The 26,297-nt window shown below is 42.6% G+C and overlaps 1 protein-coding gene across 2 annotated transcripts in view; it reads left to right on the forward strand.

Moving 5' to 3' along the window:
• The first annotated feature begins 392 nt into the window (after window positions 1–392).
• Window positions 393–26,297, forward strand: part of SNX19 (sorting nexin 19) — a 40,698-nt gene continuing 14,793 nt past the window's right edge. For both annotated transcript variants that reach the window (XM_004763930.3, XM_045080343.1), the window contains exons 1-8: window positions 393–2,601; window positions 4,788–4,926; window positions 6,204–6,304; window positions 6,421–6,540; window positions 8,418–8,548; window positions 9,846–9,942; window positions 10,367–10,547; window positions 13,225–13,354. In XM_004763930.3, the coding sequence (XP_004763987.1) occupies window positions 898–2,601; window positions 4,788–4,926; window positions 6,204–6,304; window positions 6,421–6,540; window positions 8,418–8,548; window positions 9,846–9,942; window positions 10,367–10,547; window positions 13,225–13,354 (2,603 nt within the window). In that variant the 5' untranslated portion in view covers window positions 393–897. The remainder of the gene's footprint in view (window positions 2,602–4,787; window positions 4,927–6,203; window positions 6,305–6,420; window positions 6,541–8,417; window positions 8,549–9,845; window positions 9,943–10,366; window positions 10,548–13,224; window positions 13,355–26,297) is intronic.

Genomic DNA, 26,297 nt, shown 5'->3' on the forward strand with positions numbered 1-26,297 from the left:
CTGCAATTCCTGAGAACAAGGTACACGAGCTGTGTACTGGGGGGTGCAGGGGGGCCCCAGGAGGGAGCGGGGTAAATGTTAAAATGTATCAAGTCAATAAAAAAATGCCCGCATGGGATTAAAACAAACTGGATTACTGAGAGTTTGCCTAAGCAGTAAAAAATGCTGGCTGACTCCATTTAATAAAGCTAGAAGTCTCAGTCTTCGAGGGTTACTGCCTGCAAGGCCGCTCTGTGCTCCACCCGGCTTTGGGAACTTAGCTCACCCTTCAGCCAGGCAAGAGTTTGGGAGATCACTTTCCGCTGGTGTTGTCACGGCCGATCCTTACCACCAGGGGGAGCCGCGCGGCCGTTCTCCCAGCATACCCCGCCCTGCCGACGTCGACCCGGAAGTTGTCGCCGGCAGCCGCCGGCCGGCAGCCGTGACAGAAACCGGGCGGCTGATTGCAGTCGCCCGGGGAGCCGAGCCCGGGGGAGAGTTCCTCCGAGGGCGGCGGCGAAGACACTGTTGTGTCCCCCACAAATCGGGGTTCGGTCTGGGCGCGCCCCCCCAGCGGTGTATGACCCGGTGTTCGGCGTCTGTAAGTGTTGGGTGAGGGGCGCCGAGGCCCTGCCCCGCCCTCCCCAGGCAGCGCGGAGCCTCTCCGACCTCTGCATTATGAAGGCCTCGGAGTCTCCGAGAGCGGCGTCTCCGCTGGAAGGGGCTGGAGCGAGGGGGAGAAGCGCCTCTGTGGCTTTGCGGTGCGTGTAGGACTCCGAGGACCCAGAGTACTGCCCCGGTCCCCGAATAGCAACCCAGATAGCCTTGTCTCCGTACAGTTAACGCCCCATTCCCGAACTCAGGTGAAGTAGAGAGAGGGCGATCGATCGACTGGGTAGCCATCTGCCCCTTTCAGCCATGAAGGCGGAGACAGCGTCCTCGTTACCAGAGGCTCCAGCTGGGTCGAGCTGGAACCTCAATAACCTGCTGAGTAGCCGGAAGCTGATGGCTGTGGGGATTGTGCTCGGCTGGCTCCTGGTCATCCACTTTCTGGTCAATGTGTGGCTCCTGTGCCTTTTGTCCGCATTACTGGCGGTGCTGGGAGGATGGCTGGGCTCCAACGCCATTGTGGGGGCTTCAGGTCGGTTGCACCTGGAACGCTTCATCCCAGTGGCCACCTGCCCTCCAAACCCTGAGGCAGAGAGGCAACTGGAACAGGAGATCGACCGCACCATCCAGATGATTATGCGGGACTTTGTGTCATCGTGGTATCGCACTGTGAGCCAGGAGCCAGCCTTTGAGGAAGAAATGGAGGCTGCCATGAGAGGGTTGGTCCAGGAGCTCCGGAGGAGGATGGGCATGGTGGACAGTCATGCTCTTGCACAGAGGGTTCTGACTCTCTGCGGTTGTCACCTGCAGAGCTATATTCAGGCGAAGGAAGCCCTGGCTGGGAAGCAGAGTGGTACCGTTGATCCCTCCCAGCTCTGGGAGGCTTACTGCCGAGCTGCTGCCCCACATCCTGCTGTACAGAGCGTCACCACTGAGGTCACCTATACACGTGGCATTGTAAATTTATTGCTTCAAGGACTAGTGCCAAAGCCCCACTTGGAGACCCGGACCGGTCGCCATGTCGTGGTGGAACTCATTACTTGCAATGTAATCTTACCACTGATCAGCAGGCTGTCAGATCCTGACTGGATCCACCTTGTACTTGTGGGCATCTTTTCCAAGGCCAGAAATAATCCGACAGCGGTGGTTAAATCGACTTCCCCAGCCAGTGCCCTGGAAAAGCCCTCAGTGCCCACATCTCTGCCACTGATTGTTGAGGTACAGAGCCTCCCGGAAGTGAGAGCCCCTTCTCCAGCAGCAGCGCCAGTGCTACTAAACTGTAGTGAGCCAGACGGGCCTTCCCACCACTCCCCAGAAGTTGAGGAAGGCCGTGAAGCAATAGAGGGAGAACTGGGTGGCCTGCCAGAAGAGAGAAAAATAGGAAACAACTCATCTCATTTCCTGCAGCCAGATATTCGAGGCCCTTTGTTTTTATGTGAAGACACAGAGCTGGAGTCTCCATTGTCTGAGCTGAGCAAGGAAACCATCATGCTCATGACCCCAGGCAACTTCCTCTCTGACAGGATCCAGGATGCCCTGTGTGCCCTGGAGGGTCCCCAGTCTCTGGAGTCTAAGGATATTGAGGGATCCGAAGGAATTGAGGGAGCAGAGCCCGAGGAGGGTCCAAGAACAGAAACAGAGACAGGGCTACTAGTCTCCATGCTGACTTCCTGCCCAGAGATCCACATTGACACAGCAGACAAGGAAGTGGAACAAGGAGATGTCACCTCTCTTACAGCTTTGCTGACAGATCCAGAAAGGACCTGCCTCCCACGACCCTCAGGCTTAGAGAAGGATCTCACCAATGACGTGAGCTCTGTAGATCCTAGTCTGCCACAGGTTCTGCTTTCCTCTTCTCCAACTGGTCCTCTCACCTCAGCCACCTTCAGCTTTGAGCCCCTGAGCAGTCCAGATGGCCCGGTTGTCATCCAGAACCTTCGTATCACTGGTACCATTACTGCTCGAGAGCACAGTGGCACTGGATTCCACCCATACACACTCTACACAGTGAAGGTAACAGGATTAGAATTACGGTCACCCACTCTGTACTGGGAATGGGTTTGGAGAGCAGAGCCAATGAAGCTAGTGTTCTAAAGGAGAGAGGCTACTCTTCATTTACTATGTTCAATTCAGCAGTCTATATGTGAATGGTCTGAAGATAATTTGTAAAGCAGTGCTGGCTTTTCTTCAGTATCTATGCAAATAATCCTAGAATCTCAGAGTTCTTAGGATACTGAGGGTCATATATTTTTCAGTGGTTCCAATATAGAGGCTTGTCCAGAAATTCTCTTTCCAAACCTCCTTGTTAATTTGTTTCTTTCCTTTTTTAATTACTAGTATCTTTTGTACTTTGTTTAGGAAATATATATATATATATTTTTTTGATATATATATATCGATATATATATATCGTCTCAAAAGGTTTAATAGCTTCCTCATTCCTAGAGGTATTTAAGCACAGAAGTAGGAACTACTTGGCAGAGATGATATGAAGGGGTTCATGTATTACATGGTGAATTCAGTTACAGCAGTGGCTCCCTGAAACTGGCGTTAGGGTAGACTGCCTCCCATTCACCAGAAGAGGGTATTTTTATAAATTTTCATTCAGCTCTATCAGAGCCTATCAGAATCTTTTTAAAAAGAAGCCCAACTGATTTTTGAGGAGTAGCCAGGTTTGGAAATATATGTGTGTTGTTAGTGTCACTCAGGGAGCAGACCTTTCCACAGAAACTCCCAGGTGCTCTAGGATTGAGAGCCCCACCTTGAATTCTGTCTGGGTCTCTTACGCAGGCCTTTCTTTCACAGTGCTGGTCTGAGGGACTCTTACTTTGCTTATGTCAGTTCGTGATGAATACTTCACTCTGGCTCTAGAAAATTTTAATACAGCCTTAAACCCACCAACAAAGAGATTATGTGTTCCATCACTTGCCCCACAATATAATGCCTCCTCCAAACAAAAATGGTAACCTACCCCTAATGAGAGCAAGTACATACATAGTTCTTGCACATTATTTCATTATATCTTAACTACTCTGTCCAAAAGTCTACCCTGCACTGAGTTGCAGCTTTCATGCTGCTCAGGGTGTTTGCTCTGGGGGAACATTCAGTACAAGTTTTCTTTTCCCACATACTGGCCCTCCACACATATGAAGACAGGGAACTTTGACCCCTTACAACATCTCCAGTATTCATGTGACTTACAATCATACAGATGATATGTGCTTAGGGAAAAAAAAAAATTTAGCTCCAAGAATAATAATTAATCTGCCCATAGCAAAATAAAAACACATGTTCCTCTAATGCATTCCAGGCAAACAAATGATTTTATTCATCAGCTGTTTTGGATTATTTGTTCTTCCCCCTAAATAACATAAATAATCACTGGTCAAGTATAATGGCAAATGGTTATCCTTTTATAATGTCCAACCTATAATTAAGGAGTGAAAGAGGTGCTCTTGTACCTTCTGTTTTATACTCTTCAAGATTTGAAAAATATTAATATAGCCATTTTTGTAAAAGATTTATTTATTTCAGAGAGAGAATGATAAGTGGGTGGAGCAGAGGGAGAGGGAGAGACCATCACAAGCAGAATTCACTCCAAGTGTGGAGCCTGACACAGGACTCGATCCCTCACAGCCGTGAGGTCAAAACTGAGCTGAAACCAAGAGTTGGACCCTTAGCTGCCTGTGCCACCCAGGAGCCCTATAGCTGTTTTATAAGTAAAGAAAGTGTTTGTAGGAAGGGGTTTTGAGGGAGAAGGAGGAAATGGAGAATAGCAAAACTCATTTCTCTTTCTGGGCCACATATGTTGGGGAGCACATCTCATTCCTTAATTCAGCTATCCTTGGAATTCAAGTTATTTATTGCAACTCAGAGCAGCAGTTGGATCTAGTAGGTTCAGAAGTGGGGCACTTGGGTGGCTCAGTAACAGTTAAGCTTCTGCCTTTGGCTCAGGTCATGATCCCAGGGTTCTGGGATTGAGCCCCACATCAGACTCCCTTCCCAGTGGGATTCTGCTTCTCCCTCTCCCTCTGCCTGACACTGCCTACTTGTGTATGTGTCGCTCTCTGTCAAATAAATTTTAAAAAAGAAAAGGAAGAAATAAAGAGAATAGAAACTTTTCCCTCCCTTTACCTCTGCTGTGCACTTACTTTGTGGCCATTGAGCTGATGCCCTAAACAAATGTGTTCATTCAACAGTATGAGACGGCCCTGGATGGTGAGAACAGCAGTGGCCTGCAGCAGGTGGCCTACCACACTGTGAATCGCCGCTACCGCGAGTTCCTGAATCTACAGACTCGTCTGGAGGAGAAGTCAGATCTCCGAAAGTTCATCAAAAGTCAGGAGTTTCCCCAGCCCAGACTGCCTGCTTGCTTTACGCATCTAGCCCCCTGATCTGAGAGGCTGGAGGCCTAGTAGTTTGTGGGGAGGGATAGAGGAGGAGAACACAGCAACAAGGGGCCCGTGTTCTGCCAGTTTGCTTTCATATGTTTTGGGTTTTAGTGCTGGATAGCACTGACCCCATTCTTTCTGAGGTACTTCTTTGCCATTTAATGCTTTGTTCTGTGGCCCATCTAGTTTAAGCTTAAGAAACTTTCATATTTCCACCTGTGTCCGTGAGGTAGCGTAAGGAGTTAAATCAACTTTTCCACATGCATGCAGACATGGATTGCTCTTAAATATTAAAATAGTATCCAGAAATACTCGCCATCCTTCCTTTAACAACCAGGCTTTTTGTGTGTTTGCTATTTGACACCCATAAGGCACAGGAACAGTAAGAAAATGTAATAAAATTTAACTCTAAAAATAAGCTAGTAAGCCAGCTACTTTGATTAAAAAAAAAAAAAACCTACAAAACTGATGATTACCCAAATAAACCTTTTAATAAGTTTAGGCATAAGTTGGGGATTTCAGTAATGCATTTTCTTTCTTTCATTTTGCTTTTTTTAAGATTTTATTTATTTGATAGACAGAGATCACAAGTAGGCAGAGAGGCACGCAGAGAGAGGAAGGGAAGCAGGCTCCCTGCTGAGCAGAGAGCCTGATGCGGGCTCAATCCCAGGACCCCAGGATCATGACTGGATCCAAAGGCAGAGGCTTTAACCCTTTGAGCCACCCAGGCGTTCCTGCATTTTCTTTCTTAATAATAATAGTTACCACTGAACTGAGCTTGAAAACTTTTGCCAGGTTCTCTTCTAAGTACTTTACACATATTAGCTCACTTAATTCTCTGAACAGCTTATGGATTAGATAACTGTCATTATCCCCACTTTATGGAGAGAAACGTCAAAGAAGGATTAGGCAACTTGCTGAAGGTCATTCTCATAGTAGGGATTGGAGCTAAAATTTAAACTTGGGCAGCTGGACTTTAGAGCCCTCATTTGTAACTCCTGAGGCATAAGGCTTCCTGTACCTTATCCTGAATACTGATAACAAGAGTAGAGTGTATGTACTATATCCTTGGGATATATTTGGAACTCCCTAAATAAAAAAAAATAAAATAAGATTTTAGGAATATATTCAACCATTCTGTTTTCTTTGCATATATGATGTATCTTATATGGAATATCTCTCAGTAAATGTTAAGTGAATGAGTTTGTGTTTCATTTTTTTAAGACGTGAAGGGTCCTAAAAAGCTCTTTCCGGATCTTCCATTTGGCAACATGGATAGTGACAGAGTAGAAGCCCGAAAGAGCCTCCTGGAATCCTTTCTAAAGGTCAGCACCCTTCTGTTTTGGCTGTGTTCTCATTCTAATTATCAGATACCCGAGCCAACCTGGAAAGACCTGGGGACCAGAATTTCTCTTTGAAATCCTTCTTGTATCTTTTTCAGCAACTCTGTGCCATTCCAGAGATCGCTAACAGTGAGGAGATGCAGGAGTTCCTTGCTCTGAACACAGATGCTCGTATTGCCTTTGTCAAGAAACCATTCATGGTGTCCAGAATAGACAAGGTACCAGCAGGGCCACTGTGCTCAGCTTTAGTTTCTCACCAGAGTGTATGCAAGGATTAAAAAATAAAGGAGTTTGGGGGTGGGGAGAGACAGCAGAGAGGAGCCCATGGAACGTGGATGAGAATGTTCAAGACCTATTGCAAATATTGGTTGGACCATCACTTTGCTGAATTACAGTGGGCAACTATGACACTATATGTGTTCACACATCTCCTAGACAATATTATGACATTGTTATTCAGTGGAGGAAAGTAGGGATAGATCTGTACCTCCATAGATGGTGGTGGCAGAAAAGTCTCCTGGAGGTAAGGATCATTCCTGGTGTTGGTCACTCAGGAAAAAGAGCCCCAAGACAGGACACAAAGCTGGATTTAGACTGGTGTGGTGACTCTCTGTTGGAGAACAGAGCATGGAAAGAATTATACTTTTCAAGAGGTTAGCTCAGAACCTTTGGAGATGGTAGAAGAAGGGCATTTGTACAACACATTATATCCTGTAAGCAGGGATTACCAGATGATTTTAGAGTCTCCAGGGCACAAGTCTGAGGTTTATGTTTATCCAAAGATGGCATGTGTTTAAAAAGGTTAGAAACCACTGACTCACTGGAGAAGGTGGGTCTCTCTCTAGATTTCAGGAGATAAAATGAAAAAGTGGAATATCGTGGTAGGAATTAGGAGACATTCATTGCTATGAAGAAAAAGCTGCAAACTGAAAAGGGAGGGATGAAGTAGAATTCCCCAGAATTCCATGTGGATGTGTCCATCTACACAGATGTGTTCACTCACTGACTTACCAGCCACTTACTGCTTCCCTGGTCAAGTATGAGCTTGATCATGAACAGGACTAACTGCTGGTGATACAAGAGTGAACAGAGCAGATAAGAACCCTGTCCGCAACTACAATTTTGTGAGCCTTGAGAACAAGTTAAATTTTCTAAGCTGCATTATCTATTCATGCTGTCCTCTTGTTCTTTCCCTGGTTTGTTACCCCTGTGCTTTATCATCATCTTACCCCATCACTTAAGCCTTGTCTTAGCTGTACTAGCTATGTTCTTTGTAGAGGATAAACACAGGCAAGAATTAAGGAAGGCATGATGCTGCTGTCAGCCAGCAGTGTTAATTAGCAAGGAGCACCAAAGGAAAAGTAAAGATTTCTTTTTACTTCTTTGGTATTTTAGGGTTTCATTTGTGAATTTTCCTTTTTAGCCGTTTTTCCATTCCGAAAAATATACACAACTCTTGCTTTTCAGTGAGGATTGTTTTATTTGGTCTTTACGAGTAGTTTATGTCAACTCTTATTAATTATTCCTTAATTTTGACATGAGTAATTTTTGTTACTCTTTCTGTAAAGAAGAAAAATTGTGTGGATTAACTGAAAAAAACAGTTCTTTTCTCTGTGAATTACTCTGAGTGTGTTAATATTATATATGCTTCTAGAATATATTTCTTTTTTGATAATCTTTACTCTTTCTCTTTTCCATATATTCCTACCTACATCACTTCCATTTATTCATATCTTAGTGAAAGTATTATTGATTTGGAAACGAAAAATCATTCCTTTATATGCAAGAAAAGAAATTGAAAAATGAAAACTATTTCACCAGCCTGCAGAACTCCCAGCTTTTTATTTATCTCATTGTTTGTTTTGCCTTCTTTTCCCATGGCATTGTTTGTCTTAACTCTGTGAGGAAGCAGATTTTTATGGCCACCGAGAAAAGGGGGGATAGTTGCCAGGAAATCTGTCTGGTATCTGACTATGCTGATGAAAAGGCTCCACTAGCTAGCCTGGCTATCTGCTCATCTTCATTGCATAAAGCACCATAAGACAACTGCTCATTTGGTGGTTTCTGTCTGACCCTGCACCTCTGACCCCTGCAGATGGTGGTAAGTGCTATCGTGGATACACTGAAGACAGCATTTCCTCGCTCCGAACCCCAGAGCCCAACAGAAGAGCTGAGTGAGGCCGAGACAGAAACCAAGCCCCAGACAGAAGGCAAGAAGCCCAGCAAGTGAGAAGCCCTTTGGTCACGCGGGGACCCTTTCCAATTCTCAGGATGATTGCCAGTCCTCAACCAAAGTCTATCCCCACTTTCTGGCCCTAGGAGAGAGGAGATAGGACATACATACCAGTTTTTATACAAAGCCAGACCCCACACTCCTCAGTGCTCATCCCAAAGGAGCTTGAGATCCAGCATAGGTATCCCTGCTAAATGTTTGTCTTGCCATGGGAACCCAGGGCTTAAACAGACCATGGAGTTTTGACTAGAGGGAAAACTGTAGAATATGGATATTCTTCTTTTCTATTTTCCTGGAAAATTGAAATGTTTCTTTCCTATTAAGAACTAAGACTTATAACTGATCTCTGTGATCATTTCTGGAAATCTTAGCTCAGAAGATGCACATACTAGCAATAAACAGGAAAGGGCCAAGATGAACACATATAGGGCCTATTTTATGCTATTCTGTCCTGCGCTAGGGTCCCACATTTACCCTTCCAAAATCAACATGTGGAAGGGAAGGGCATCACACTTACCCCTAACTGCAGACTTCATATCTGTACCTGGACCATTATGAAGAGAAAGAGTAAGTGAATGAGTGAAAGAGAGAAGAGAATGTGTGTGTGTATGTCTGCGCATGGGTGTGTGTGTGGGTGTGCATGTGTTGGAGGAGGGAGAGGGAAGGGTGGAGAGTTTGTATGTCTGTTTCTGTATGTCTGCCTGACTGTCTTTTTCTATGTTCGTGTCTCATGGACCAGCAATAACAGTTTTTAGCCTTTTTTAACTGAGCCCATATTTTGAAGGATGACTGTGATATCTTTGCTTATAAGAGCCTCGAAATATGAGGTTAGCACTTGTGGTTCCTTCCCTACTTTTATTTGGAACACTGGGAGAGAAGTGGATGTATGAAAAGGGCACGAACAACAGCAACAAAAACCTTGGTTTATGCCACTTGTCAATTTAATCTCCAGCAAATTTTTAATGAGTAGATAGTATATGCTAGCCATTTTTTAGCTTGTGGGAATACAACCAGGATAGGCTGGCCCCTATTTTACATTAGCAAAAGCCTTTTCACAAATGCATCGTGGACATAGCTTAGTGCAGTGGTTGCGCTATGTATTAAGAACTGTCAGAATGTATATCATTTTGGGAATTTCAGGACCAGGTCTCTCCTGGCAACTCTGATCATAATAAGCTCCCAAGAATAAGTATGGGTGTTCTTGTTTTAAGGTATTAATACTTATCAGCCCTTTGTTTGGAGATCAAAGCCATAAATTATGTTGTTTCTGCTCTTTTGTGTCAATACCAGGTCCAGATTGAGGTTCTCTTCCAGTAAGATTGCTCCAGCACTGAATATCACTGAGGCACCTGAGAAGATTCTCTACGGTCTCCAGGAAGGCAATGTGGTAAGTAGTTCCTAGATAACTCCTGGAATTAATAGCTGGGATGTTGATCCTGCAGTTACATTCTCCAAAGTCAGGAGAGATAAAGGTGCCTTGCTAAAGGACTTAACCAGCATCTAGATCTCTGATTTTTATTCTAAACTCAAGGGTCATGGGCTTACAATAAAAGATGGCAGAATGAGAAGGAAGGCCAGTTCCTGGGAGAGAACAAATGACCCAAATGTATTTGCAGTGAATGAGAATACAAAGGCATTGTTTTACTTGGGATTTAGGTAGAAAGTGAGAAGTTTCCAAAGGTGGCCACAGAGTTAGTTGGGTTCTATACTCATGATACTTAGTGCAGGGAAGGAATAGGAAGAAGCTGAAAGGCCATGGTTACTCTATTTTCTTCATTCTTTATGTGATATGACACTGGCACTTTCTTCAGGAGTCAGAAATCCTATCCACATCTGTGATGGAATCCTTTATTGAAAAACAGACAAAGTTATTAGAAATGCAGCCAACAGAAGCCCCAGGAAAAGATCCAGAACAAATCCCTAAAGCTTGTATGGATGGTTACTTGTCTGATGCAGCTGTGCCCGCCCAAGATCTCCGCAGTGGTGATCCAGGTACGTGACAAGATCTCCATCCCCACAGAGAAGGGAGGCAGGGTGTGACAGTCAGGATTCATTGATGTAATTTCTTTTGTGTTCAGCTAAGCAAGCTATGTGTTAAACACCAGTGTTTGAGGTACTGTGCTGAGTCCTGGGATACAAAGAAGAATTTGACACAGTCCCCAGAGCTGAGTCAAACAGGAGCAAGGGACAAAAACAGGGAGTTCTGGTCCAGCAAAATAAGATCCATGAATATAATATTATCTTATGTTATTTTTGCCATGGTTTGGCATCTTTGGACTCCCTTGACCTACGAACTTTCTTTTGTGTCTTTGGTACCCCTTTCCTGGTTTTCTCTCTACCTCTCTTGTGATCTCTTCTCAGTCCCCTTTGTTGGTTCCCTTAGTAGCCTTCCAGAACTTTTTTTTTGGCTCTCTGTTCTTACTCTGTATACTCCCCCTGAGTGATCTCATTTGTACTCTTGATTTTAAGTCTAACATGTGCTGACGATGCCAAAATACTGGATGTCATATTTCCACTTGCTTACCAGAAATCTCCACTTTGATGTACCATAGAGCAACTAAAGCTCAAGATGGAATTCTCCCTTTTTCCTGGATCTTTTCCTTCTGTTTTATTTACTACTGTAACAAATGACACCACCCGGTTCCCCAGCATAGAGCAGGAAGGGAGAAGAGGTGAGGGCAGGGAGGTTTGCTTCCCCAAAAAAATACAGTTTTTTTTTTTTTGTTTTTGTTTTTGTTTTTGTTTTTGTTTTTTTACAGAGGAAGAATTGGGAGCCCTGGGTATTAGTATGTTTGCTGAGCTAGAACTTATAAAAAAGTTTTCAGTTCCACTAAGACAGTCTCCCTCTGAAAAGAAAAGATCACAGAATCCTGGGGGAGGAGGGGAGAAAAAAACTGATTTTAGCATTGTTTCTCAGGTGTACTTGAACAGTCACCTGACTTCTGCTTTATGGACCTCAGCTTAACTGTGTAAAAAAACCTCACATATCTGATATCTTCCCACATATCTCACTGGTTAAGTAAATGAAGTGTTAAAACAGCAAAAGCATCAGAGAGCTTAGAAGAGAAAGTCAAGCCTGTAAATTTTGAACATCATATCTCTAAGGGTATAGTTTGTGTGTGAGGTTTTTTTCCAGCCCTGAGAAACAAAATGCTCACATGATGCGAAACTTAGCGTTTTCTTCCAGAGGACTCTTCCTATGTTTCCTCTTATTTTTTACTGCTATGACAGGCTATCACCACATGGTGGCAGCTCTAGGTAAATGCTAAACTTGAGAAAATCATAAAATCCAGAAGGGTGGCTGATGCTCTGCATGGTACTGTTTCCCAAGGAACTGAATATCCTGTCTTTGAGGAAATGACTGGACATAAACATACCAGTTCCCATGCCCCCTTGAAATGCATTGCAGAAAAAAAAAAAAAAAAATATATATATATATATATAGAGAGAGAGAGAGAGAGAGAAATATATTAGATGGGACTAAGAAAAAAGTAGGATTTGGTTCTCAAAGATTCATCCAAATCTGAAGTTATTAATGTCCTAAAGAGCCCTTTAGGGAAGAGAGCTTGGGCAAGCTGGCTGAGACAATACCCTTTGGTCCAAGACTAACAAAATTATTGTTGATGATTAATTATGATATTAATCACAGCATTAGCACCAGATTGCTGAGATTCACTCTGGAACATTATGTATTCCTGGGGACATCTCCTAGGAAGCAAATCACAGATGACATGGGGCCCCTTGAACGGGGTTAAAGAACGGATGTTTCCATCCATAAAGTACATCTGTTCAGAAGATTTCAGCTTAGCATGGGTGTGAAGTCACTTGTGGTCTTACCGTTCTTTGATAGAGGAAAGAAATCAGTCATTGTTATGGCATATGTTACCAAAGGTGGAGTGTTCTTCCTCAAACCACATGTTATCTCAAAACCAAAAACTAAAGCCTTCTGGATCCCAACCCAGTAGCTCTGTGTAATGGAGATACTTTCAAAGCAAACTTGTTTACAGGGGAATGAATCCCCAAAATTTCCCCAAATCTGTTGCCCACAACATTTCCATGATGCTTTGTGGAGGCCAGTGGAATATAAGAATGGAAGAGACTGGACTTTGCCAGTTCCAGTTAGTCATTATTTGGGAGCAGTTACTTGGAATAGAATGTATTCAGTTCCGGTGGGGGAAGTACAAAAGAAACAGAAGCTAGATAGGCAAAATAATTATGTGCAAAATCTTTTAGAAAGATAAATATTACTGAGTGACTAAGGAATATAAACAAAGAATTATAAAGAAATACAGAGCCTGTCACTGAACTTCTTAGATATAAAGTAAACCATCTCTTGATTTGAGTACAGAAGAATTACAGAAATCTAAGATGATTGATAAAGTGGTGAAGACCTGGTGCGTTGAAATATGTTCCCCAGAATGGGTCTCTTTTGAGTTACTTCTTTTTTTTTTTTAAGATTTTATTTATTTATTTGAGAGACAGAGATCACAAGTAGGCAGAGGCAGGCAGAGAGAAAGAGGAGGAAGCAGGCTCCCTGCCGAGCAGGAGCCCAATGCAGGGCTTGATTCCAGGACCCTGGGATCATGACCCAAGCTGAAGGCAGAGTTTTTAACCCACTGAGCCACCCAAGTACTCCCTGAGTTACTTTTGATGCCTTTTCATTCCCCAGGAGCAGAGACAGAGCTAGCTGACACAGCCCTAGATCTGCTCCTCTTGCTGCTGATGGAACAGTGGAGATGGCTATGTACAGAAAACATTCAGAAAGTTCTTCATCTTGTATTTGGGACCTTAGTTCAGAGGTAAGATGGCATAGTTCTTCATTGTATTAGAGTCTCAGATTGGACAGGGGTTGGATATGATGCTGAATTCTGCACTGGAGAGGGAAAGAGTAGAGTCCAGGAAACCTGCAGTCATGAGGAAAGACAGAGACTCTGTCATAGGTGCAGAGGGATGAAGACTGCCTGAAGAGTACCAAAAAGCTTGTCTTAATCACCTCAACGTCTAAAGTATAAATGGTTCTGCTTCTGTAAGACTTCTGGCATAATCCACTGAGTTATACTGTCTGTGATCTTAAAACACTTCACCTCAACTCTTCCTACTCGGGGATCAATTCTCCACCCAGTTATACCCCCTAGACCTATACCTTCCAACTTGTTGCAATGGACATTGCTCTTCACTGACAGCATATGTTTACTGTGATGATAAACAATGAGACAAGGAGAAAACAGATCAGTTCTTTGAAAATAAAGATTGTTTTCTCCAAAAGGTGTGTAAACATTCACAACTAAAGAAGTATTTACACAGGATGGTAAGGAGTAAAAGTATTCTTGTATATAAAGCATGGACTGTGATCCCAACACCACTTTCATCTTCTAAAAGATCTGCACATGGGTGGAGTTTTTAGCTGCTGACTTCCTAACCATGAAACTAACACAGACTCTGCTAAACTCAAGATGGTCAGAGACACAGTCTCAGAACCAGACAGGTATACACAATGCTTGTGTTTTGACCATTCTTGTTCTGATTTCTCCCTTTTGAGACGTCCTGGCAGATCCTAAAGGAAGAAGTCAAATTCTGGAGGTCTTCTCTTAGCAAGTGGCTCATGATAATAGGTCACTCCAAAAAGAAAAACTCTTTTTAAAAACAGAATTATGTGTCCATTCTACAAGTAGAAAATCCATTAACAAGGAGCAAGTAAATCTCCCCTCCCACTCTCAGAGTTACTTAAGATCAGAGAAGCTTAAGGAGATTTAATAATAAAAAGACCTAGGGAAGGAAGGCAGTGCACTTTTATATTTGCTGAGTGCTCATCATATGCCAGCACCTGACCTCTGTGTACATATATTTTCTTGTAGCAGCCAAGTGAGGTAGGCAGTCCCATTTTATAGAAGTAAATAGAGGTTGGCAAGGTCAGCTAGCATTCATAAGGTCATAGTTAATGACACCTGGACTTTGAAGCTAGATGTGTATAACTCCAAAGCCAATGTGCTTTTTCCTACATGTTGTAGCTGATAACTGGTCTCCAGGAGAAACCCACATATAAAATGCTGACTAGTCGCCATGCCTTTTGACTTTCCCCTTGTCCCTCCTCCATATTCAGCTCTGCCACTAGAGTGCTTTTTCCAAAAAGCAAATATGTATAGTCTGCACTTAATATCCTTCAGTTGTGCCCTATTGCCTACAAAAGTGATTTTTCTACTATGTTTCCCAGAGTTCTAGGGGCTCCACAGAGGTGCTTTAGAAGCTAAGGGAAAACTGAGTAGACCATGATCTAATCAAAGAAATTTCATTTTGGTCAGTGTAATAGGCTGGAATCTGGGTTATTTTTTGTTTGAGAAAGGGCTCCACTGTGTTTAAATATATATTTATCATATTATGATTTCTCCTTTCCTCTGTGACATGGCTTGGTCCCAGCCTTATTTCTAATTCTCCCCCATGCAAACCATTCATCGTGGCCCGTACACTCTGTGGTCTCTCTTTCTTCAAGTCTTTATTCATCCTCTTATCTCTACCAGAATGGTCTTTCTCTGTTCATTCTTCTCCTCATTCTATCTCTCTCATTCTTTCTCCTTCCCTATGTCCAAAACTCTCCCTTTTCTTGTCTGCTTGGCCTACTGCTAAATAATTTTCAAAAAATTAAGCATTAAATGTCATTTATTCTGTGAATCCTCTCCCACCTTCCTCCAGAACTAAGGAGCTCTCTTTTTTACTCTCAAAGTTCTGATGATTATACTCATTACAGTACACAGAGAAATGACTTTCTTTACCTAAACTAGAGGTCCTCAAGTTGGGGGCAGTTTTCTTCCAGGGCTCTTTGGAACATCTGGAGATATTTTTGTTTGTCACAACTGAGAAGAGAGGCAGAAAGCTATTTCATCTAGAGGGTAGAGGCCTGGGATGCTGCTAAACATTCTACACTACACAGAACAGCATTCTCCCTCCCTGCCCCCCACCCCAAACAACAATGAATCATCCTACCCAAAATATCAGTAGTGCAAAGGTGAGAAACTTTGCACTAGACTATCAGTTCTTTAAGGACTAGACATGGCTATATATCCACAGCAACTTACACAGGACCCAGGACATAGAAGGTGTTCATTAAAGGTTAGAGAATACAATAAACATTTCCTTTCTCATTACCTTCATACTTGAAGTCAAGCCTCTGTATTGTATTCAGTCATCTGTGAATATTGCTAACTGACCCTTCATTTCTTTCTTCCTCTATTAAGTTTGCCTTTGCTGGTCTCCTAGTTGCTTTCCAAAAACTGGAAGATTCTAAAACAAGCTAGTATGTGATAATTGATTACCCTCTGTCCTTGAAGTCATTTGCTTGATGTATTGGTTTCAAAACATAAGAAATTATTCAGAGGAACAGAAAAGTATGGATGAGTCAGTAGAAATTTTATAAAAAGATTAAGATTCTTATATTAAATATATGAAGGTTACTAAAGTTTGAACAACTCAGAATATTAAAGGGCTAAGCCAGTTACCAGGTAAGGAGAGAGAAATATATTTGAGAATTACAGACAGATCATTGAAAAAGTAGTATCTTACATAGTTAGGGTTCTATGGGAAATTAAATACAAGGAAATTTCAGACTGAGAATTCTAAGCCAGATTGCGTTTACCTCAGTGAGTAATGATTATAAATTCTCTAGGGATAGGGAAGAGACAGAGAGAGAGTGGAGCAGATGAGATGTGCAGAAGTAAATATATCGTGCCCTCTGGTATAAGCATACTGGTAGACCGTTTTCCAGGCTGTTTGTAGCATTCATCCACTTTACCTTGAACTGCTCTTACCTCTCTGTCCAGCTAGAAGATTGTTTTGGTCTGACTCATTTATGCACCAGGCTGGTCAATAGCGAATGAAACGGACTCAGTCCCGACTTTTCACATTTTATATAGTCTCTTGGGGTTTAATACTGAGGGCCTTATCCATGATCATTAGGCTAATGCGTTGTGGAGCCAGAAATCAAAACCAGGTAGTCCAAAGCCCAGATTCTTATCTACATCTTATACTACTTCTCAGCTACGATTAATCTCTCTGAGCTTTGGTTTCCTCATCTGGAAAATAAGAATAATAATAGTATCAATCTGTTTAGGTTCATAAAAGGTGTCCAGTAGATGTTACATCTTAATAGTTGCACTTAAGGAAAAGGAAGGAAGGATAAAAAGTATTTTCTCTTTCTAACTTCTCCAGTTAGTGGCCCCAAATTTGCTCTACTTTTATGTCTTCAGGATGCCCACTCTATATTAATCTCCTCCCAGAGCTACGATTGTCCCCGCAGTGCCTGTCTCCGAGTTAACAAAGAACAGAGTACCTAACCAATAGAGACTTCGTAAGTCCTTTCAAGGTGACTTTGTGCCAATGGGCTCATATGTTAAAGCAATAACCGGAGTGTTCCCGTGTCTTACATTGGGAAGCAGACCACCTACGTCTCTTTATACCACAGACAAGCGTAGATTAAGTACACAGAGTTTAGTAGTATTTTTTTAGGATTACTGGTTACATGGGTGGGGAGAACTGCTGGAATCAAGTAGTGCCTTTCCTCATGAAAAGAACTTTGAATCAGGCTAAGTTTTAACCTTTGTGTCCCCATCTAGTGACACTTCCATGAGAACCATGCTTCTGGTTAGCTGGGTACATAGCTGTCAGGTGAATGAAAATGAGCAAAACCCATAGAGAAGTAGCTCACACCGTAAATAGTTAGGAAGAGGGCTTACAACTAAATTTCTCTTGACTTTCCTTTTACCATTTTTTTTTTTTTTTAAATGAGGTAGCATCTCTATTTGAAAGGTAGAAAATTCTGGATATATTTGAATGAAGCCAATATGAATCTTGTGCAAGAACAGAATGTTGTAGCTATTGCTTTTGGAAAAGTCTGTTTTAACTTACAAAGATAACTCTGCTATCTTTTGGTCTGTTATCTTTGTTCACCATAGATTTTTCCAGGTGATATTTTATACCTATGCAGTTGTCTAATATTCCTTCCTGTCAAAAAGTTCTTATTTCTAATCAAATTTTATCTTTAAGTCCATTTTGTTTTGTGTTAACTGCAATGGAAATAAGAACACAGCCGGCTGACACCCTTCTCACCCTGAGTCTCCACAGACTAGAACTAAGAGTCTCATCCTTCCCTGGTCAAGGTCTTTAATCTTTCCCTAGAAATCATTCCACCTTTTTAAATGATATATAAACATGCCCTCTTCTCAGATATCTTCTGCTGGGTTCACAGTGCTCTTGAAGCTTTTTTTAAGATAGGAGTCTAGAAGAAACTGGATATCTGGAAAAAGAACCCCAATTCCCTTTCCAGAAGCTTGAAGGATCTGTGGTGTGTGGTCTCGTACCAGCAAGTTCCCCTGTGTGTGGTAGATACGGAAAAGACAGGATTTATTGCAGGACTCAAACTTTGGTGACATTGTCACCTTCAGGATATTTAGTATCCAACAAACCTTTGTTGAGAGTTTACTTTGTGCAGACAACTGTACTGAACACACAAGCATATTGTGTCACTTAATTCCCCCAAAAGCCCTGCAAAAGAGGTGTTATGATCCCCATTTCAAAGATGAGGAAGCTGAAACTTACAAAGAATTGTGGCTATTTAATCCAGATCACAGAGCTATTAAGTATACCACAGGCAGAATTTGAACCCATGTTTATCTGATTTTCAGCTATAATGACTTTCTCTTTCAGGGATTGCCTTGGGATTTGAAAGGATTAAAAACCAACAAAAATATTTTCCTCAGAGTAGTCTACATTCCTCAAGAGGACAGTATCAGTCACTTTGTAAACTCTAAATCATGTTTCTATGGGTATGCACATTCACATGTAGTACAAAGGGTCCTGCAGCATCCTAAGGTCAGCCCATGTTACTTGTCCCCTGGATAGCTTACGTTTCTTTTTATTTTTAAAAAGAGGTTTATACAGTGCTGTGTTCTTGGGCTTTACTTGCTTTGGTAAGCAAATAAGCTGGAATTTGATATCCCCCCAGAGCTACAGCACCTTCCCTGCCACTCCACCTACTATTGCTGCTTGGGCAAGAGGTATGGTATGGTCCCTTCCTGCTTCCTGCTTTGGTGTTGGCCTCTCTGAGACTGTCCCCCTGACTGCTGCCCAGGGAGAAGCATGTTTGCTGTGTTTCTGAAACCACAAAGATTGGAGCTATATCCTTTTGCAGATTACGTGGGCTCTCCTTTGAGCACTGTCCTTTAAAGAGAAGGAGAGTCGGCATTGGGGCCACTGATAGTTACTGCTACTTCTCTAGTCATTGTGAGCTCACTGAGCTGGGATATGAGGGACGGTACAGCTATCTAGATTTACATTCATCTTTAAAATGTTCTAATTTTCCAACCTCCTGCATTATCATCTCTAAGAAGATAAGTTCTGCCCTCAGCTTTGTTTACTCTCCTTGCTCCCTTAAAAGACCTATATATGCGTAACTGTCTTGGACACCAGGGACTCTTGGCAAATCACGAGTGTGTGCTGCCTCACTCTCGAACTCTCTCTCTAGCCTGCAAAAAAAAAAAAAAAAAAGGAGAGTAAATTCAACCTCATGACCCCGCCTTCTAAGCCAAGGTTGGAAGCGTTCTGAGCTGAGCCAGGCTTCATAAATCTCCCTTGATTGTTGATGGTGTGGAGAGAGTGGGGGAAGGGAGCTGAAGAGAAGTTAGATGCCCAAAAAAGGCATTTTTAAGTCAAAGGGAAGTCTTGCACACATGCGCGCCTGACCTCATGTGTCAGCTTCTGTGCTGGGAACATCCAATTATGTAAGAAGGAGCACTCCTTGTTTGGAACTAGAGACAAAGGGAGGGGCAGAGAAGTGGGGGTAGCAGACTTAGCCAAGAAGTGAGATTCCAGCTTGTGCAGACTGTTCATGTCCGAAAACAGAAGAAACTTACCAGTATCCCTGCATGCATCAGAATCAGGGTTAGGAAATTGGACAAATACTCAGACATGACTAGGTTGGAGGGAAAGAGGAGAGATGTACCGTGCTCCATTGATGGTAGAAGGTTTGGGGCAGGAAGATCCAGCCAAGGTAAGGGGTGAGATTATTATGGAGTCCTGATGTAGAGCAAAGGAATGAGAAGAAGCTGGATTGGTTCCGTGCTTGGATGCCCAGAGCAATGCCACGATAAAAATATGAAGCAGGCAAGCGGTAGAGTACACGAATGCCACGTCCTGTGGCTCTGCCCTCCCCATGGCCCCAAAGATGGCATCAGACTCTGTGTCAAAAAGGCAGCAGACACATTCCTGGCATCTACATCAGGATTTCTTAAAGAGTGAGTGAGTGAGTGTGTTTTTGTGCGTATGTGTGTGTGGGTTAGGGGGGCACGTGAGAATAGAATAGAGTGGTAAAAAGAGGAAGGAACCTTCGTTCTGTAACCTGTGGGCAAAGCAGAGTAGAAAAGTATGTGGAGTCAGGAATTCTATAGAGATGAAGGAGAAAAGAAAGGATGTGTCCAGTTTAAGGAATCCAACAAGTATTGGACCCAGGAGAAAATGAGATGGCAAGCTCTGGACTTTATGCCAGGCCATGGACTTGTTTTCTTAGAAATTCTGTCTCTACAAACCATCTCTCAGGAAAGGTCAGGAGCAGGCATGTGGAAAGAGAGGAGGGGGATTCTTGCAGAGGGCTGCACTCCCAGGCACACTTGTTCATCTTACTGAAAGACAATTATGAATGATTGACCACATACTCTGCTTGCACCGATTCTTATAGGTCACTCCAGAATCTCACATGTTCCTTAAGTGGAGCCCATTCAAGGGCCTCTTTCTCCATGGGCATGTCTAAGTAGCAAATGGTTAAAGGGTCTTTCTGACCTCAATTAGATCTTAAGGGAAACTCCAGGCCTCCCACCAAAGGGTACAAGCAAGTGGCACAAGAAAAGAGCTGACATTTATTTAGTACTAACTGTACCAACTAAGCAATTCTGTGCTTCATGGACTGATGTGCAGTGCAGTTCTGTGAGATAGACCTGTATTTACACATATTACAAGTGAGAAAAAGGATATTCAGATTAAGCTTCCCAGAATCATAGAGCTAGTAAGTACCAGCCCTGAGATTCCACTATAGTCCTCCTGGCCTCAAAGCCCGTGCAATTTCTGCTATTCTGTACTGCTTCCCCACTCTGCAGGGTTTCTTCCCAGGCCATGGCCACTAGAACTGTCCTCACTTGCAAGTCCCTCTGCCTTATACATGTAATCTCTTTTGCTTTCATCTGTGTGGACTTAGGAAAACAAAAACTCAGGAAAACGAAGGTAGTATATAAATTGATTTCCATCAGCATATTTCTGATTTTTATTCTTAAAACACTTTTGGATCAGAGATAATCTCCCTTAGGTATCCCTATTCTGCATCCTGTTCTCAGAAAAAGATTTTCAGAGTTAAGACTTAGCGTTTCTCAAGGAACATAGACGACAGCTTTTCTCCTTTGCTCCATAAACTTCTCTTTCTTGTAATTCAGTTCTGGCGCCTTGTGGTTTCTTATACGTGATCTCTTTCTTTGAAGTTTCTGTAGGAAAGTAGCATACTTTTCAAAAGCCCCAGATACAAACTAAATCTCAAAATTACCTCAAACGAAGTCTCTAGATTTTCCTGTCAGATTATTTTCTTGCCCTCTCATTATTGACTCAAGTAGTTTTTAGAGGTCCTGAAAATAATTTTTTGCTCATGTTGTATTGTGCTTCCTTGAAGGAAAAGGGACACTGCTTGTCTTGTGCCTCTCTCACTAGATCTTGAAAAAAGGGAGGTTCTCAACATCTGTATACTGGGCCTGGGTGGGCCTCAGGAGTCTTATTATGAGTGGTCTCCCTGTCATTTTTCTTAGGTGTTACTTATTCTACACCTACCTTCAGATGAAAATACCATGTCTTTTCTATCATATACTGACAGTTTCTACTTGAGTACACCTTTAAGGACATAACAGATAGGTGCCTGTGTGTTTTTGCAGTTCTGCCTGTAAATTCTCATACACTCAGAGGCAGAACTGGTCATTGCATCAGTTAAAAATAAAGCGGAATCTCATGAGGTATTTAAACCTAGCACCTTTCTTCAAGTCAAGTTACTGGTATCCCTCCCATCTGTAACTAAGCAAATAGGAACCCAGGACAGTTTGAGACTGTCGGGATCCTGAGCTGGGGCCCTTGCCTTATTCATCTTTCTGTCGTAAGCACCTAATCATATACATGGAAGGCATGTAACAAATTTGGTCCAATGAACATCACATGCCATTCCAATCAAATCAGTCCCTCTGTTTATCACTAGTGAGGATCCCAGGATTCCTCAGTCATGGGGAGACAAGAAACACCAATGTAAACAGAGTTTCTGTTTTGTCCCTCCCCAACAGCTCTTTAAGTGAGCACCTCAAATTCGCAAAGCCATAGTTAAGCCTAAGAGGAGTTTTTTCCTTTGCGCCCTTCAGGCCCTCTCCTATCCTAGTGGCACTCTTCTTTCCAAAAGAACATAGTGTCCTCTATGCCATGGGCCTCCTACTGTGAGACCCATCTAAGCTGTTCCTCTCTGGAAGCATATCCTGCTAGTGTGCTTCTCAGCCTCTTTTCCTTCCACACAGGGAAATAAGAATATGGACTTTGAAGTCAGACAAATCTGAATTCAAATTATACTTTGCATTTTACTATCTGTGTGACTTAAAACAAGTCTCTTAACCTCCCTCTGCCTCAGTTACTCTCTACGTGGAAATAACAGTGCCTGGCTCATAAAGTTAGTTGGAAGATAAGCGATGATAACGAATGCCTCCTGAGGCATGCCTGGTACATGGAAGCACTCAGTAACTTTGGTGAGTTACTGACCTATGACACATCCATATGGATTAGTTCTCATCCCATCTTTACAGGCTCCATGTTCCATTTCCTTGGAGATCCTAAATTGCCAGGGCAGTAACATACCTGATGTAAAGAATATGTTTACATTTTAATGTGGGGTTTGTTTTTTGTTTTTTGTTTTTTTTGGAAAAGTTCTTTATAGTGTTCTTGCTTTTGGGATCTGTTAGTAGCAAAAGACCCTGGAAGACAGAAATTCTTTTCTGCACCCTTCAAGTCAGGATCCCTTTCTTCATATGATCTCTATCTCTTCACTCTTCCATCCTGTCTTACATACTTAAAGTCTTCCCTGGTCATATCCAGAGCAGAACCTCAGAGTTTCTTCAGAACCAGGGAACTGCCCCTAATCCAGGTGTCCCTAACCTTCTTCATTTGCTTCCTAGGAAACTAACTTTATGCAGTTCTTGTTATGGTGACCTCTTTACAAATAATTTTTGAAAAGTCTGTATAAGATTTGATGCCTGTGTGTACTTATTAAGTAGCAGCTCCCTGCTAGCTCTTCAGATCTAATGTGTGACTGTTTCTACTTCAGAGGACTTGCAGCCTAAGAGAATAGAGAACCCTTATGAATCAATTAGAAGTATTGAACAATGTGAGGTTAAATGACATGGCATAGGCTGTAAATGCAGTAAAAAAAAAAATTGGGATTCTTGTTTACATAAACGTTAGGGAGGCTTTATAGAGCAAATTAATTATTTAGAGCTAGATGTAAGATAGGTATCATTTAGACAAGTTTAGTGTAAATATTCCAGACACCAAGCATTTTAAAGAGGGGGGAGGGCATTATTTCTGTTTTTAAATAAAAAGTAATCTTTAAAAAAGTTTTTAGTATATTCATCCAGTCCCCCTCTGAGAGAGACAGAGGCAGAGTGTGTGTATGTGAGAGACAGTGTTCATGAGCACAGAAGACAGAGGGAGAACATTTTGTCAAATACATCTTGGAAAGTGCTGCAAGGTTTTGCTCCTTGTGGGAGTAAGAACAGGAATTCTCCCTTTGGGCACCAGGTGGCGCTGCAGGTTAAACTATACCCATTTGCCTTCTTCGAGGGAGTATTCTTTTTGTGATTACAGGTCTTGTCTCGGTGGTGATAGTAATGAAACCATTCTCTGTCTTATTCCATGATTCAGAAGCTACTTATCTGCCCTCTGCTCTGGGCCAGTGACTTTTAAATGAGCCCAATTTCTTTATCTTTCACCCTCCTCCCCTCTGTTCTGATCAGTCTTCAGTGGACACTAGCTTCTTTGAGCAGTATGTACTGCCAGAAGTTGCCCCTTTGAGTGCATTCCACTCCTCAAGGAGTCAGTGCTGGAGCTGATTCACTTAAGAACATTTTTGACTCAGAAACCCAGAGTAAACCAGAGAGTCTATGGTGATTAAACCAGCTGAACATCCAGAAAAAAATTGTTGGTATTCTCTGTAAGCTACTTGGTCCTATACTCAAGTCCTTTTTGGATACCAGAATCCTAGATCTCCATCTCACTGAGGTGGACACTGTCAGGGCTAGATTGCACTGGTGTTGGGAATCTTATCTACCTCTCAAATGATCAAGGGTGTTTCCACTGCTTTCAGCCATGAGTGGAGATCATTTGGCTCTTTCCTGTTAAGTTGGTGCTGGCAACACAGCCATATGTTAATTCTTGAGGTTCTATCTTTACCTCTGTCCTTATATATAGATTCAGCAAGTGCCCTGTGGAGGAGTAGGCCTGTATGGTACTAGCACAGCGAGGGAGTAGGGGGTAAACTAGTAGGAAATACACCTTAATCTAGTGCTGATGTAATTATGCTGCCACAGATTTTCTTGGAGGGAATTTAGCCCTTCCCCAATAAATATATAATCTCTATAAACATGGTATGCTTGCTGTACAAATTCAGCTTCGAGATAAGTCCCATGTCCACCTCCTCCCCTGCCCCCCTTGTTTTCTAACCACAGGTGGTGCCCCCAAAATCCCTCCTACTATGTGGAGATTCTGGAGTTGTCGCCACAGCTGTGTTCCATATCCTAACTATCAGAGTGTATAACCTTCTCTTTGGAAAGGTTTTAAAATTCAGGCTATAGACAAGAAATGGGTAACAAATACTTTTAGGTACCTCTTCTTCCCCAGGATGCTTCTGTCCATTATATTTCCTTTTCCCCATGCTCCTTCCAGTATTTTCCCTGTTTCCTTAACTTTGACATCTGCTTCTGTCTAAACCTTGTTCTCTTTGAGGATGGTCTGTTCCAGCTTCCTCTAGCCATTTTCACAGCATAATTTGGAACACTATCATGTCTGCTTATTTAAACCCAGTCCCTAATTCTCTCCCAGATCATGGCTGAGCATACTCTAACCTGTAATCTAGTAGAAGTTGGGAGCCAGTCCCATCATGTACAGCAGAGTTACCACCTTTCCATCCTACACTTCTCCCTCCTCCCTCTTTTGCAGTGGTGGGGTTTGCCCAGAGCAGAGTCTAGACATCTCGCTGTGAGGTAAACTCACCAGGAACAATAGGGGTTTGGTTGTCAAGACAACAGTGAAATCCCTGCCTTCTGCCCTCCTTTGTGTCTTGCCTTTCTTTCCAGTGCCCCAGTTCTAAGTGTTTCTCTTCCTCTCCCTGCCATTTCCCCCTCCATGGACTCAATATTCCTCTGAATGAGTGGCCATTTTAATCAGTCTTGTCCCTCTTCCCCCACCTTCCAGCCCTAGGTGCTGAGAAAGAAAGTCTCAGGATAGCTGCCTGATGACTGTGAATGACCCAAGCTTGCTGTTCACATGGGAGTGAGGAAAGAAAGGGAAAGAGATTATGGATCCTGAAGTCCAGTCCTTGCAGTAAAAGTCTCACAGTTATAGTATATAGAGGGCTTGTTTTAGGAAAGATTCCAAAATAAAATTTTCACATTACCCGTAATCCCCTGGGGTTTCTCCCTAATATTCCTAAACATACAAGACAGAAATGGTTCACTGTTCTAATATTTATACCCCTAAGCCTGCCAGGAGGGGATTCCATTTTGCAGAAGGGGCAACTCAGGCATGAAATGCAGAGCTCACTCGGGATTTTTTCATCATTTCTAGGACATGGTACAGTTTTTTAAAGAGGATCCAAAGGAGTCTTCAATTCAGGCACAAACACACAAGCACTTTCAAAAATGCTTTGTTTTTCTCGTTTGATCTTGATATAACTTTGTTAAGAAGGCAAGGCAGGAATTAGTCCATTATATTAAGAAGGAAGCCAGACCTCAGTTCATTCAAGTGGTCAAGCCAGGCTCAAAACTGTGGCTTTACAGTGTTATTTCCATTCATTGCCAGACACTGCCTGTGTGAGGCCTTTCTGGCCTTTCTGACCACTGAGTCTGCCTTTCCCTAGAAGAGTATGAGCTACTTTTATACTCAGTCTTGCCTTGAAAAGTGTGGTGACAGAGGAATCTCTTGGCTTTGGAGCAGAAACATGGACTGTTCCAGAGACTCTAAGGGGTTTTCTGGTTGTGAGACAGATGTCCTACTGCTTCTTTTGCATGGATCAAACAAGGAGCACAGGCAGTCATCCAAGAAACATGACTTTGATTTTGCCTAGCTTTCAAGTCCATCAGCTGTGATGTTTCAGAGTTGGATTATGGTGCATTAGCAACATAGTAAGGGGCCGAAAAAAAGTTGATCTGAAGGTCTTCAGAGGTACGCTACAATTTGTGTAAGAAGCTTTTGAATTAGAATCCTAAGGGTATCACAATACTCAAATCCAGAAAAAATTTCTAGAGCTTCTCCCTTTGCAACTAGTCTCATTTATCCCATGAATACAGAGCTTCTCAAATGTGTTTGTCTCCTTCTGTGTTTGTTAGAAAGGTAACCTGACCCTTGCTTTTGGTCACTTTTCACCCAAACATTCTGCTACCTTCTTTTCTTCTTACTAGTTTCAAGTAATGGGCTGGAATC

Source organism: Mustela putorius, unplaced genomic scaffold, assembly GCF_011764305.1.
Source record: "Mustela putorius furo isolate JIRA1106 unplaced genomic scaffold, ASM1176430v1.1 tig00000460_pilon_pilon_pilon, whole genome shotgun sequence".
Classification (NCBI taxonomy): Eukaryota; Metazoa; Chordata; class Mammalia; order Carnivora; family Mustelidae; genus Mustela; species Mustela putorius.